Source organism: Bidens hawaiensis, unplaced genomic scaffold (genome assembly GCF_021521415.1).
Source record: "Bidens hawaiensis isolate Kalapana, Puna unplaced genomic scaffold, B.hawaiensis_p1.1 tig00023806_1, whole genome shotgun sequence".
Lineage (NCBI taxonomy): Eukaryota > Viridiplantae > Streptophyta > Magnoliopsida > Asterales > Asteraceae > Bidens > Bidens hawaiensis.
Window position 1 is genome coordinate 280,257 of NW_027493740.1, and position 15,755 is coordinate 296,011.

Sequence of the window (15,755 nt, forward strand, 5' to 3'; positions counted from 1 at the left end):
TAGATGTGATTTTGATTCGTTTTCCATGAATAAATTGTCGGCCGGACGCGTTTTTGATCAACAACAGATTTGGCAATATCAATTTTGTGATTACGCTCGTGAATTACGGCTCAACAAATGGAGGGGGGGAGGTATTGGCGATGGGTTATACGAGGAAGAAAGAGGGTTTGGGTTATTTTGCAACTTGATCCTTGAACTTTGGTTGTGAATGCAAAGTAGGTTAGAAGTAAGTTTAGGGGTTGTTTTTGCTATTCTTTGATAGTTTAACAATAACTATATATAAGAAATAATTAACTAAAAGAAATATTTTATTGATAACTAACGTTTACAACTGAAAGAAAACGAAAAAAACCGAAATGTTACAGCATTCCCTACTTTTGAAAAAACCGAACACTAACCGAGGGGATAACTAAGTATCAAAATGTTTTGTGTCAACGTGTTCACCAGCATGTGTTGCTGACGTATTTTATAAACTGTTTTACAGGTAATGAGGAATAGGTGATTGGAGATGGTGACTAGCCATTAGACGATCTGATGGCTCAGATGAAGTTTTTGTTAATAAAATACTTTAAATTATGGTTTTGTGCTCCCAACATTTTGTACCAACCAACCGGGTGTTTAATTCCCGACTTTTGAATCGAATAATATTTTAATCAAGTCTTCCGCTTTACCACCTTAAACTCTGATATATTTACAAAACAGGTACCAACTTATGATCACACGCCTAGGCGCTAGATTGGGGTGTGACACCAGCCATGTCTGTTGCAAGACCCACTTAAAATGTTCTGTTGTCATCAAATACAACTAGATCATGACAACTATAATCAACTACCTGCACCCAGATTGACAAGCAACATGCTTCACTACAATTCTCTTTTCCCATGCCACAATTAGTTGACTTTTGACAAGATCTGAAACAAGATTAGGCTGTGGCTCCATCCAAAAAACATAATTTTGTTGCATCCAGGTCATGTACTTCGTGGACGACTTATTCCAACATTGTTTGACGTAAAATTTCATATCCCATATTAGCACATCGGCTCTACCAAATCTATTTATCAAATAACCTCTTCAAACATGATTTGTAATACAACTGCCATGACCCTCTGGTCTTCCATTTGTGCCACATACATTTCCTAAATAACACTTTATATTTCCATTTGAGCCACCTGTATACCTTCCTTGTGGAACAAACCCCATGCCTAATCAGAACCAATTGTAAATAAGGCTCTAAGACATCATAGTAAATTCTGCCCATCGCTTCTGTTATGAACTTCACATCTATTGACTGAACTGAGATTGACATATTGATAATTCCCATAACCATGTTTTTTTATAATTTTGTTAATTTACGGCCTTCTTCGATCCTCTTGTGAGTACAGTTCCATTAGCCAAATCATGTTCATCTTTACATAAAGTTCATCAATTGGAAATGACAACTCCAATACTTTGGATTTCCCTTTGTGCACTATATGCATCTTTGCTTCCTTTTTGAAGATATTCTTGTTCTCAATGATTGAAAACATGTGAGTTGACTGCTTGAACTTGTGGATATTAATTCAACCTTCTTTCTTTTGTATTTGCAAATTGTCCAGTAATAGCCTTTATATGCGCAGTCCAAGAAAATTTTGATATAATAGCACTATGCTTTTTCATGTACTTTTGTTGCCAATGCATTTCCACACGTTCAAGGTAATCAACCATAAATAGCTTACAATTTTGAGAAGTTTCATTAGCCTCAAAGAAGTGGTTATATTTTCTAACCACTCATTTAGATCTTCACCTCTGAATTTAGGACATTCAATCTTACCAAGACAAGTAGACCTCGGCAATTCTGATTTAATAACTTGCTGAACACTGATGATTTCACAGTTGTTCCCAAGTGTAACGTCCGCACTTTTGGAAAATTGTTAAATAAATAATACAAGTTTTATTTAATCATGTGTCGTGTAATGTTATTTAATATAATTAAATAATAATGATGTGAAAGGATAAGATTAGGGATGTCATGGGCTTAAGAGGGGTTACGGGCCGAAAGCCTTGGGCTTAACCTATTTAAACAAACCTAAAACCCTAATTACCTCACACTCATCATTCCATCATCATTATCTGATACTCACATACACACACACTCTCTGCTCATACTCAAACATTCCTTCCTTTTCATTTGTTCAAGATTCTAGAGGATTCATTAAGGTTTCAAGATATCAAAGATCTAGTCTAATCACATTTAAAAGGTAAGCATTATGCTAAGATATATCATTTTTATCCATCTACATCTTGTTTCTATCTTGTCAAGATCTAAAAAAAATAAAGTAAACAGTTCTTATAAGTTGGTAAAGAAACGAACCGAGCCTAGCTGATCTAAATGAACTTTAATCAGACCAAGTAGGAGAGTTGGATTTTGATTTAAACGAATTGACATAATATATATATATATATATATATATATATATATATATATATTAAGTTCGGTTTAGATAAGTGGGCAAGATATAGTAAGTTTGGCTTGAGTAAGTTATGGGATCCCGACTCGGATCGAACAAGGATTTAGATCTAGGTCCGAGTATGGTTCAGGTGACAATTAGTTTAAAACTGCTCGAGTAAGTACAAAGTCACCCGACCCCATTTCGGACCCAGGGTTGGACTCGAACCAATTAAATCGACTTGAATGGACCAAGGAGTCGACTCAAGTATCGACCCAAATGAAAGCATGCAATCGACTCGTTTGGGGGCCATATAATCGACTCGAATAAAACAAGGGTCGGCTCGAGCAAATCAACTCGACTGGAGTGGTGTAAGAACTCGACTCGAGTTGAGTGAAAGAATGAGATGATCGGCTCGATTTAGTTTAGGCCTAACGCCCTATCCATCGACTCGATTGGAAAAACACACTCGACCCAATTGCCGGACTCGACTGGCATAGAGGAAGGAACTCGACTCATCGAGTCGAGTGGACGGAAAAAGTTGACTCGGCTAAAATATCACTCGACCCGAATATCAGCTTCTTCATCCGGCTTCAATATCCACCTTCCATCGCCATGGCTATCTGAAATGGGGGTGGCGATGATAGTTGTACGTGTTAGGGTGGGATATTATAGACTCTTTTTATATACAGTGAGAGTGGGGGGTATTTTGGTAATTCTGAGTTTGTAGCAGATGGGTGTTGGACCACAGCTCCTTGTTCTCGATCTGTTTAAGCTTAAACAAAAATATAAATACATATACATATGTTGGATCAGTTCGGGTAGAACTCAGGAGAACCTAACCCGAACCCGGTTCAACGAAAACAGAAGTCGGACCCGTAACCTGACTCAAACAAAAACATAAATCGAAACCGAGGACCAACTCATTTGAGGAATCAAAGCTCGCAAGTTTGTTAAGAAAAGCCTTAACACATGAAATCGTTAATAAGTTGTTAATGTATAAAAAAATATATATATAAAAAATATATATGAGAACTTAACCCGAACTCGCTTAAGAAACCATTAACTCGTAAATTTTTTAAGAAACATCGGTTCGTTAAAATAACAAAGTTAAGCTTCACTAAAGGTTATAAGCTTGGTTTCGTTAGCCGGTTTTTTTAACTTATAAAGTTCGGTTCGACAATAAGACCGGTTCTGTTAACTCCGTTAACTTAAGAGGATAACGAAACTTAAAAGCAGAGAATCAATACGTGTGATTATTAAACAGTTAGTTGAGCTCAACTAAAGAAAGGAATCATGAATAATTCCGAGCGGAACCGACTACAGATGAGTTCTAGCCCCCTTTCTATGTTATGTTTTCGAGGCTGTGTGCTTAGACTCGAACAGGGAATGAGACTTAAAGAAGAAAGCAAAGAAGATGTCAGTCCAAGAATGCATGTGTCACACAAGCAAGCTTAAATGCATGATTTACTTGTGTATAAAGTAGGGATAAGTTAGAAGGTTGATCAAATTCATAGAAGTAGAATTAATTGTTTATATTTGACTTTATTAATTATCTAACTGTTATAAGTAGAACTAGCACAAGTAGACTCACGAAAGGAAGCGTAAAGGACACGGAGAGTAACGTGAGCAGCTATTCATAGCTGACCACTGTTATTATCTGGAGCCTTACTATCTTTGTACTAAATAGTTCCTCATGTTAAGATGTTTGTGTTTTTCCTATAGAATTCAGATGACTGGTGCTAGGACTACTGCTGGGCAGGGAGGGCACACGGGATGCCGTGGTAGGCCACGTATCCACCGAGTACCCTCCAAAGAACTGATTGCTAAAACTGCTGATGTTGAAGTTGAGAGGGTGGAGATGAAGTTTCTGAACTTGAAGGCGGGAAAGATAACACACTACGAGTACACTACTGAGTTTAACCGAATGCCAATACTTGTGCCCGAGATGGTGAAAACTGAAGCTAAGAGAATCAAGTGTTACGTTAGGGGACTTCCACAAAATGTCCACACACTGGTCAGGGAAAGTAGACCTGCTACATTTGATTCCGTGGTTGAACTTGCGGAAATGGTTTACGATGATCTGGCGGTGGATGAAGTGGTGGTAGAGGAGAAGAAGGAAAAGAAGTGGGTTGTTCCTGCTAAGTGGCCCGGTACCCAGATGTGGAATACCAAAGACAATAAATAGTAGAGGTGGGAAAGGAAATCATGTAAGACTTGTGGTAATGTAAGTGGAGTGCTGGTATTGATGCATGTCATAAGTGTGGGAAGCCTCATGGAGGAAAATGCAGGCTTGGGTCAAATGCCTGTTATAAGTGTGGAAAGTGTCACACCCCGACTAGCACAATGCGGAAGCGTAAAACGGGAATGTAACAGACACCTCTGATATCGATACATTGTTTATAAAGAAACATTACAAACTAATTTACAATATATTACATTTCTTTGTTCTATCATTGTTTAACAGTCTAAGCGATACAAACAAAACTAGTTCGTTAACTATACATTCTTACTAATAACGCCCTTGCTTCTATTCACATAGCATCAACCACACACTTCAGGCAAGTAACAGATCACCCCATCATTCTGATTTAGGTACACCTGAAAAGCAGTTTAAAATGGGTCAACTACTAGAGTTGGTGAGTTTCACGAGTTTCATGAAAACAGTAATGAGTGTTCACAAGTCAACACTTGTAATCATGAAATAAGTATGTATGTATGTAAATGATGTATGTGATGTAATTATGCTAAGCTACAGTGAAGCCTGGACTGTTCGTGCTGCGTGCCTCCTTTTCCCACGCTCAATCAACCACTGTGGCTCCCCTTCCGCCCACAACATGCCCCGGTAGCTATGTCTAACACTACATAGCCTGTTTGTTTAAATATGGTCATGTGCAAACGGCGGTATGTGACACGGAAACCAGGCCGATTCCGTTTGGGTTTGTCAAACCAATAGTGGGGAGTTTCGTGTGTTAGCACTTAGATAATTCACATCAGTACATGTTTCAGGTATGTATATGTAATCAAACATGCTTTTCACCCCAAAAGTTCGTAAAACAGTTTAAAAGTGGGGTCATGAAACTCACGGTTTTGTAGATATTCCGTACTGTATCAACTCGTGGTTTGTTCAGTCCGCTATAAGTAGTTCCTATAATTAATATTATAATAATATTAATATTTTAATATTATTATAATCTCAATACTAAACTGGGCTGTATAACTAATCTGGGTGTAGCTGGAACGCCCAGAAAGTGGCAATAGGCTTAGGTTGTGATGTTGTTCAATGTCTAATACTTAAAACTGAACTTGGCTCAGATTCCCGTTTTCCCAGCTGGGCCAAGTTGTTCGTTTACGCGTTCAGAAAACAGTTATGGGAAAATAAGCTTGGGTAAATGTATTGGTTAATAAAATGATTAAGTTATAAAGAAAGATCACACACTGGGGTCCCGGATTAGCCACGGGGCCCGTTTCCGCTTATTCAGTTTGATTTGGGAAGAAACGCGCACAGTCTACCCGGATTGTCCAGGTTTCTCATAGAAAAGTTCATTTTCACTTAACTAGCCCAAAAATATGATTTTTGATCACTCTTGGTGTTTTGATATTCCCGTAGGTCCGTTAGTCGCGAACTTGCCGATTTTTATAAAAACTGAATTTGTTTAATATTCAATTTAGCATAACTAATTAACCGTTAATCATTAAATTATGAAAATATAACCACTTATCAATTAAAATATGTAGATTTTTATAAAAATATTTCTGGAATTTTTTTTACTGATTTATTAATTTATAAAAATTCATTTTATCAGCTATATTTAGCCTGAAAATCGTCCGTTTACCCCAAACAATTTCCAAAAAATCCACAAAAATTTCTGAATGCTCAATTCATGTCCCAAAACAACCTGTATCAATTTCAGAATGTAAAAAGCTCGTGCGATATTCTTTTCGGCCCAAATTCGGCTGTAAAAATTCACACGAACGTAAATAAACAAAACACCTTTAAACTTCTCCAAATGATCCAAAAATTCATATGTGATAAAAATACATCAAATCTGAGTTCCCAGAAAAATTTCATAATTTTTGAAGTATTTTAGCTATTTTTCCCAAATAAACGTCCCAATTTGGTAATAAATTCGCCAAATATTCTCGGACTGTCGAAAAATTACCAAATTTGAACAGGGACTCACTGACATGATCCCTGATGTCGCTGCAAAATTTCAAGTCCTAAAAATATGCACATCATAACCTTAACCTAAATAGCCCGTAAGCGAGTGTTTCGGCATTACCTTAGCGGGTTTGGCTCGTTTCCGATCTTTTAATCAAGTTTTCAGGTTCTTGTGCTTCAAAGCAAGCTAGGTACAAGTCCTATATCACAAACCAAGCAATATTTCATCAACATAACAGCCCTTAAGTTAGGGTTTCGGCTAGTGCACAAAAACGAACTTTTGAACCGTAAAAACGTCGTTTCAACCCTTTAATCCGTGTTTATGGCCAAAAAAACTATCAAAACAGGTTCCTTACCATGTGTATGATCAAAACATGTTTATGGACCATTTTTAGGATTTTTACACGGTTAGGAATGATTTTTAGTAACCAAGACATGTTTTTATGGTATTAAACAAGTTCAAGCAAGTAAAAAAGCTACTTATTTAAGCTCTTACCTTAGGATTTTGGAAGTTTTCTGGCTGGAGTAATGTTTATGTCCAGAATTTTCAAGAGTTGGTGTTGGAAATGGCTTGAATCTAGTTTAAATGTGAAAGAAAAATAAGGGGGGGCTGCTGATTGCGATCGGACAATCATGGGCCCACCTTGGGCCCATTTTGGCCCAAGTTTCTGATTTCTCAAGCCCAAATATGAAAAGCCTGGTCCAAATTTAGTTCGGGTTCGGTTTTTGGCGCGAAAAACTTATCGGGTGCGTTAAACAACGCGAAAACGAGTGTTTTTCGGCTAGTTTTGTGTAAAATTATAAAAACATACTATATGTTTGTAAAAATCAAAAATATTTTCACGGATCGCTTAAAACATTTCAAGTAAGTGTTTGGTAAGTCTTTTTCGGCTTAACGGATGATACAATGCTTGGTTTGTAACTATCTTTCGCGTTTAATTCTATGGCGGGTGGTTAAACGAGTATGTTTTCGTTTAACTTGTTTGCTATCAAACTAAGACCATATTTCTAATATTTTAGCTTGTATAGATCGTATATCACTTATAAATGGCCCCCCGAGATATCTGGGTCATAACCCGACCCGTTCGGTTAATCGTTCGCTTGTTACGCAAAAGGCGTTTATTTGCTTAATCAGTAAATACGTACTGAGGTGTACCTTGTTTTGGCTCAAATGTCACAGAAAGGTAGTGCATTATGCTAATGAATGTAACGCAAAACCCTCCTGTTACAATGTGGAATGACAGGTCATATGGCACGGGAGTGTACTGATGGTGAAGCTATGGGTAGTGGGAAGAAAGATGCCGAAAAGGCAAGGCCAAAGACCAGAGCTTACAAGCTGACCCAGGAACAGGTCAAGCAGATCCCCGATGTTGTGACAGGTAGATTTCTAGTAAACGGTATTTCTGCTTCTGTTTTTTTTTATTTAGGTGCTAATAGAAGTTTCATAGATGTAACTTTCTGTAAGTTAGATAAAATGACATGTTGTCGTGTGCCTAAACTTTTATAGTAGAAACGGCTAGCGAAACTCCTGTTAGGATAATGGGGATGACTAAGGAGGGTAAGATAAAGTTAGAGGGACGTGAGTTCCATGTTACCCTTTATGTAATGACCTTGGGAGGGCGATGTGGTTTTGGGAATAGATTGGGTTTCTGTGTTGAGGCTCAGATAGTGTGTAAGAGTAGGTTGATAAGGTTAAAGTCCTTGGATGGTGGTACAGTGATGATTTATGGTGATAAGGAAAGCACAGGGCTAAACGTCATTTCGATGATAAAAGCCGAGAAAATGTTAAGGCGAGGGTGCGGTGCCTACCTGGCGTATGTTGTTGATGCTTCAGCGGAGGCAAAGGAAGTGAAAGATGCTCATGTAGTGTGCGACTACCCCGAAGTGTTCCCTGAGGACCTACTGGGTTGCCACTGGAACGAGAGAGGTAAAATTTCAGATAGTGCTAGTACTAGGAGTCCAGCCCGTCGTGAAAGAACCTTACCGCCTGGAGCCGTCTAAGATGAAAGAACCGATGTCCCGACTGCAAGAACTCCTTGACAAGGGTTTCATACGACCGAGTGTTTCCACGTGGGGCGCGCCGGTGTTGTTCGTTAAGAAGAAAGACAGAAGTATGAGAATGTGCATTGACTATCGCAAGCTGAACAAGCTTACGGTAAAGAATACGTATCTATTGCCACGGATTGACAGCTTGTTTGATCAATTGCAAGGTGCAAGCTGGTTCTCGCGAATAGACCTCAGACGGGCTAATACAAGTTGAAAGTGAAGGAGGAAGACATCCCTAAGATAGTGTTTCGGACGCGGTATGGACACTATGAGTTCCTCGTGATGTCGTTTGGTCTAACGAATGCTCCCGCAGCATTTATGGATATGATGAACAGAGTATGCCGGCATATGTTAGACAAGTCGGTTATCATTTTCATTGACGATATACTGATTTACTCAAAGAGCGAGTCTGGCCATGCTAAGCATCTGAGAGAAGTATTAGAAGTCCTGAAGGACGAGAAACTGTTTGCGAAGTTCTCTAATTGTGCATTTTGGTTGCGAGAGGTACAGTTTCTAGGTCACATAATTAATCCCGAGGGGATTACTGTGGACCCAGCAAAAATCGAGGCAATAAAAAATTGGAAGACTCTACAAAACCCAACCGAGATACGCAGTTTCTTAGGGTTGCCTGGCTATTATAGGAGGTTCATTCAAGATTTCTCCAAGATAGCCGCACCATTGACCGGTATGACCTGAAAGACGATAGTGTTCAATTGGGGTAAGTATCAGGAAGAAGTGTTTGAAAAATTAAAGAAGAAGCTCATACAAGCTACAATTCTTGTTTTTCCCGACGGTAACGAGGATTTAGTAGTTTGTGCTGATACTTTGCATAATGTGTTAGGTTGCGTGTTAATGAAACGAGGTAAAGTCATAGCGTATGGTTCTAGACAGTTGAAGACTCACGAGAGTACATACCCGACGCATGATCTAGAGTTAGCATCTGTAGTACATGCTATTAAGATCTGGAGACACTACTTGTATGGTACTAAGTGTACTATCTATACAGACCATAGCTTTGGCTGATAGGTTAAAAACTCACGAGAGTACTCTCGATAAGCGTGCCATGACCCCGACCCATCTGAGAGAAGTATTAGAAGCTGATCTAGACAGTTAAAGACTCACGAGAGTACATACCCGACGCATGATCTAGAGTTAGCAGCTGTAGTATAAGCTCTTAAGATCTGAAGACACTACTTGTATGATACTAAGTGTACTATCTATACAGACGATAAGAGTTTGAAATACTGCTTCGACCAAAAGGAGCTGAATATGAGACAAAGAAGATGGTTAAAGATGATTAAAGACTATGACTGTGACATCAAGTATTATCTGGGAAAAGCTAATGTAGTCGCTGATGCCTTAAGCCGAAAAAATGAAGAAGTTATCGCGACAGTGAAGTCTTATAAGTTGATTATCAACTCGGATTTCTTTGAAGAGATCAACAAGGTCTAGTCAGAGGTGCTAGCAGATGAAGGGTTAATGAAGAAAGAAATGATTTTTGGACAACAGACTGAGTTGATCGATAATACGCATGGTGTAAAGATCAGATTCGACCGGATGTGGATTCTGCTACATGGGAATCTTAGGGGTCGAATTCTAGACGAGGCTCATAAGTCTCGATACTCGATTCATCCAGGATCCACCAAGATGTATCAAGATCTGAAGAAAGACTACTGGTGGCCGGGTATGAAGAATGAGGTGATAGATTACGTCAGTAAGTGCTTAACTTGTTTATAGGTTAAAACCCTATAGGAAGATGCATTCTTTGGAGATACCCGAGTGGAAGTGGGAAAACATCACCATGGATTTCATAACTAAGCTACTGCGTACAGCTAAGAATCATGTTACCATATGGGTGCTTGTGGATCGTTTAACGAAGAGTGCTCACTTTCTGCTGATATGGGAGGCGATCTAATCATAAACGTTAGCGAGCGTGCTCATTAAGGAAGTTTTAACAAAGCATGGGGTGCCGTTGTCGATCGTATCCAATAGAGATACCCGCTTTACTTCTAAATTCTGGAAGATATTGCATGAAGCGATGGAAACGAGACTGAACATCAGTATGACGTATCATCCTCAAAAAGACGGGTAGTCTGAGGGGACTATCCAAAGCCTTGAGGATATGTTATGTTCTTGTGTATTAGATTTTGGAGGAAGTTGGGATGATCATCTTCACATAGCAGAATCTCTTATAACAACAGTTACCATTCAAGTATTGGTATGCCTTCGTTTGAAATGTTGTATGGTAGACGTTGTAGAACTCTCGTATGTTGGGGAGAGATTGGTCAGAAGGAGATTGGAAGTTTGGAAGTCACGCAAGAAACCTCCTCGAGGTTTGATCAGATTAAGGCAAGGATGAAAGCTGCTCAAGATCGTCAGTAGTCTTATTCCGATAAGCGACGATGACCGATTGAATTTAACGTTGGCAACCATGTGATGCTCAAGGTCTTGCCTTGGAAGGGGATTATTCATTTTAGAAAGAGGGGAAAACTAAGTCCGAGATATATTGGACCATTCAAAATCGTAGCTCGTGTGGAAGAAGTGGCTTATAGGCTAGATCTACTTCAGAACTGGAAGGGTGATGAGCTAAAAGTGGTATAAAAAATATTGCAATTAATCAACCTAGCACAACGAGTAATAAAAACCTAGAATCCCTTAAAAAATATTGCAATTAATCAACCTAGCACAAATCAGTAGCAACAGGCAAGTGAACCTATCGGGTGTAGTATAGCTATGGAAAGTCCGGGAATATCGAACCCTGGAGACACTAATTTAGATTAACGAAACTAGATTCTAAAAGCTAAATAAATTAATAATTAAGAAAAAGATTATTTTTCAGAATTTTATTTATTTTATTTTAAAACTAATAATTAATTAAACTAAATTAAACTAGGAAAAATATATTTAAAATTCTTAAGACTTAGACGAAGACAATAATGAGAAAGGTGTTAACTAGGCTTGAAATCTTATTTGTGAATCTTGGATACTTACCGGCTATGGAAACTATGATGGAACCAGGATCTAAAGATACTGCACCCTAGACATCCTAATGGATCCATGATCATTCTCTGGTTGTGACCAAAAAGGAAAGCCTAAGGGACGTATGACGCAAACCGATTGGTTGGATTACCTCTCAGTCTCTCCAACAATATTAAAGTTCTCAAATAACTAGATCACCTCTCAGTATCACTAATCACAATAGGTTTATTGGATTTTAATAATCCCTATTAGAGGGTATTGGCCGTTAATAATCCCTATTCAGTTTTTCACCGGTGGGCAGTCCCAAATTTAATAAGTTTGGCCCCCAATGGTCCCACGTTAAAAAACTTAACGGGGTTAGTTTTATGCTGACGTGTAACATGACTAGGACATGATGTGGATTTTAATTTCTTTTTTATATTTCTTTTTAACATAATTAATTGATTACATGGAAATAGACACCATTAAAAAAACCCATTTTACTTTTCTTTATCGATTCACAATTGAAAAAACCCTAAGTTTTCATCAATCAAGTTCTTCATCTCAGAGTTCTTCAACCATCATCATCGATCAGGTACGATAGTATATGAACTTTGATTTTAACACCCTTTACTCCTACTTAGTTACATATTAGGAATCAATTTTACTTGTAATCATACAGGGAGATGGATGATACGATTATTGTAAAAGTTTGGCATGGTGGGAATCTTAACCCCCAACCTAAATTGCACTATGAGAGGGGTGATACTTACATGTTTGAAGTTTATGTAGACAAAATGTCTTACTTTGAGCTAATGGGTTTTGTGATGGACAGTAAGTCATACAAAACTAAAGATTTTGATATGTTTTACTTAATTCCTGGGATGAACTTTGAAAAAGGACTTATTCAGTTGAAGAATGATGAAGATGTGAGCAAGATGGTGACAACATTAGGTGATGATGTGAAGCATATTCTTCATATGGTAAGTCCTCTGTTGTTGAAACCCAATTGAACCAAAACAAAGCCCAACCCGGTAACATTCAAGCCCACATAGCAGAAGCCTCTTTGAACCCTAAACAACCACCTCAACAGAAAACTAAACACGCTAGAACTACTGCTAGGAGACTTCCTACACCTACTAAAGTAATACCCTCACCCACCAACGAACTACCTATAAAGGGATTTACTAAGTGTACTGCCAGGAGACTTCCTACACCAACCAAACTAATACCTTTACCCCAAAAAGAACTAGTCATAACATAAGTTGCTAATAAGAGTTCTAGTTCTGAGTCGTCTAATGAAGGAACTGATGGATCTGATGAAGCAGATAGTGATGATGAAGGGTGGAAAGTATCTGATTTGAATGGTTCTGATTCAGACAATGATGATGAAGAATGGAGAGCATCTATTGTTTCCATAAATGAAAATGAGTTGTCACAGAAAGATTTGGTAGAATTGCTATTAAAAGGAACATAAATTATTTCACCAAGAGACAAATTTGTTGAAGATCTATCAAGTAATTATGAAGACTCTGAAGCTGATGTTAATTCACCAGGAGAGAGTGAGGAAGATGACATTAGAGGGAATAAGCATAAGGCAAATGTTCCAGTGGTAAATTATTATACAGATTGGAGTAAGTGGGTATGGGTTGTTGGTACAAGGTTTCCTACAAGGGATGCTTTCAAAGATGCTGTAAGGAATTATGCAGTCACTAATGGTAGGAATGTGTCCATTTATGTATAACAATAACAGACATGGAAGATTAGGTGTTTCTTGTGTTGAAGGCTGTCCATTCAGGGTTTATATGTCATTTCATGCTAGAAAGGGTTGTTATTTGGTTAAAAGTGCAACCAATGAACACACTTGCCAGAGAAACATGATGAAGAACAGACAACTTCATGCTAACTTTATAGCTGACCAATTCTTGCCAATATTCAAAGCCAAGCCATATTGGAAAGCAAAAGAGATTCAAGATGCAGTTAAAGAGAAGTACAAGGTTCTCATTACTCCGTGGCTGGCTTATAAGGAAAAAAATAGTGCCCAAAAGAAACTTTATGGATCAATGAAGGAACATTATGATAAGTTGGGTTCATACGTGGAGGCTTTGAAACAAACAAATCCAGGTTCAACTTTTGAACTAGTAACTGTCCCACCACAATACTATAACTTAAATTCAGATGATGAGGTGTTCTTTAGGCTTTTTGTCTGTTTTGATCCAGTGAAGAAGGGTTTCTTAAGTGGTTGTAGAAGACTTTTATGTCTTGATGGTTGTTTCCTAAAAACTTTTCTTGGAGGTATGCTATTGGCTGCAATAGGAAGGGATGGCAATGATCAGATGTACCCAGTAGCATAGGCAGTTGTAGAAGGGGAGAATAATGATAGTTGGGCATGGTTTATGGCTGAGTTGAAAAAGTGTTTAGAAGTCACTGAAGATGGTATGGGTTGGACACTTGTATCAGACCTACAGAAGGTATGTTACACCACGTTTGACTTGGTTTTTGTTTAATATGTTTGACTTGGTTTTAGTTAAATATGTTTGACTTGATTTTATTTAAATTTGTTTTAACACATTTTCAGGGTTTGCTTAATGCAGTTGCTTTGATTTGGACTAATGCCGAGCATAGAAATTGTGCTATGCACATATATGCAAATTGGCATAAGACCTACAAAGAAGATGACTTAAAGGAATTGTATTGGAGAGCTACTAGATCACACTCTGTGCCTGATTTCAAAAAAGCCATTAGGGAAATGAGGCAAGTGAATGCTGATGCAACGGAAGCCATACTTAAGCAGAACCCAAAATGTTTTTGCAGGTGCTATCTCAACACCCAAACCAAGACTGATGTCATAGTCAACAATATGGTAGAGACAATTAATGGGTATATCCTTCAGTCAAGATCAAAGCACATAATAAACATGCTAGAGGACATTAGACTATCAATAATGACAAGGTTAGTCAAAAAACAAAAAGAAATGTCTGCTAAAAATGTGTTTGTGTGCCCAATGATTCAGAAAAAGCTTGATAGAGAGAAGGATAAGGCTTTTAAATGTACCGTATACCCTTCAAGTAACACTTTGTTTCAAGTGAAGTATTATGATGATGTGTCTGTTGATTTGAATAACAAGACATGCACATGTAGAAAATGGGACCTTACAGGTATCCCATGTGTACATGTATATGCAGTAGCAGGTTTTAGAAAGGTGAATGTTGAGGAGTATGTTCATGCTTATTACACAAAGAAAATGTATATCAAGTCCTATGAATTCACAATTCCCCCATTTCCTTCAGAAAAGTATTGGCTAGCAGTTCACTTACCTTTAGACCCTCCACCGGTAAAGGTTGGTCCTGGAAGACCTAAGAAAAACAGAAAAAAAGATCCTCATGAACTCCCCAATAAACCTGGAAAGCTTAGTGGGCATGGTGTGTTTAAAAAAAAGAGTTCATCTGCTGAAAGATCAACTATATGATGTAGTCAAGAACCAACGAAGAGGAGAAGGTCAAGAAAAGCACCTGTTGAACAGGGTTCACAAGGTACAACACACTTTACTCAAGTCATACAGCAATATAGTTAGGGACAGAAGTCACAAGGAAGGCTTAAAAGGCCAGCGGAAACACAACAATCTTCTCAACCCACCCAACGATATACCTAAGGAAAGAAGCCAAGGGGAAGACCAAAGAAGACCTACCAGTCAGGAATAGTACCTTAAAATGGTCTTTTATCTGTCTTTTGTTTGAACTAGAAAATGGTCTTTAGGTTGGATGTTTATGTTTGCTTTAATGGTAATGTTTAAGATTATGTTTATGTTTGGATTGATGTTCATGTTAATGTGAAGAATTTGCAAGTTTTTGGCTTTATTTGATGCAAATATTAGGAGCAGCCTATGAAATTTGGGCCTATTTGATCAGTACAAAGATGTGTTGCTGCTCATTTTTGGGGTGCACTTGGATTCTTATTATTTTATGGCTGCTCATTATTGGATGATTTAAATTGGTTTTGAATTTGGATTCTGGTCACAGATAGATGTTTTTTTGGGATGCACTTGGATTCTGGTCATTTTGGGTTTTTTGAATTTGGTATTGAAGATTAGAAGATTATACTAAACTTGGATTAAGGTACAAGCAGGTTCAAGCTTCCAATTTGTTCAATTTGAAGCAGTTTGT

General features: G+C 38.0%; 1 protein-coding gene across 1 annotated transcript; it reads left to right on the plus strand.

Moving 5' to 3' along the window:
* Positions 1 to 13,988: 13,988 nt before the first annotated feature.
* LOC143568095 (uncharacterized) lies at positions 13,989 to 15,061 on the plus strand. The gene is made up of 2 exons (XM_077054333.1): positions 13,989 to 14,063; positions 14,171 to 15,061. The coding sequence occupies exons 1-2, from the start codon at positions 13,989 to 13,991 to the stop codon at positions 15,059 to 15,061; spliced, it is 966 nt and encodes a 321-aa protein (XP_076910448.1).
* The last annotated feature ends 694 nt before the right edge of the window (positions 15,062 to 15,755 follow it).

Bases quoted from the DNA above. Each gene is read 5' to 3' on its own strand.
- LOC143568095 (XM_077054333.1), top strand. From the start codon at position 13,989: ATGGCTGAGTTGAAAAAGTGTTTAGAAGTCACTGAAGATGGTATGGGT. The intron at 14,064-14,170 runs GTATGTTACACC...ACACATTTTCAG, and splicing joins TTGTATCAGACCTACAGAAG to GGTTTGCTTAATGCAGTTGC.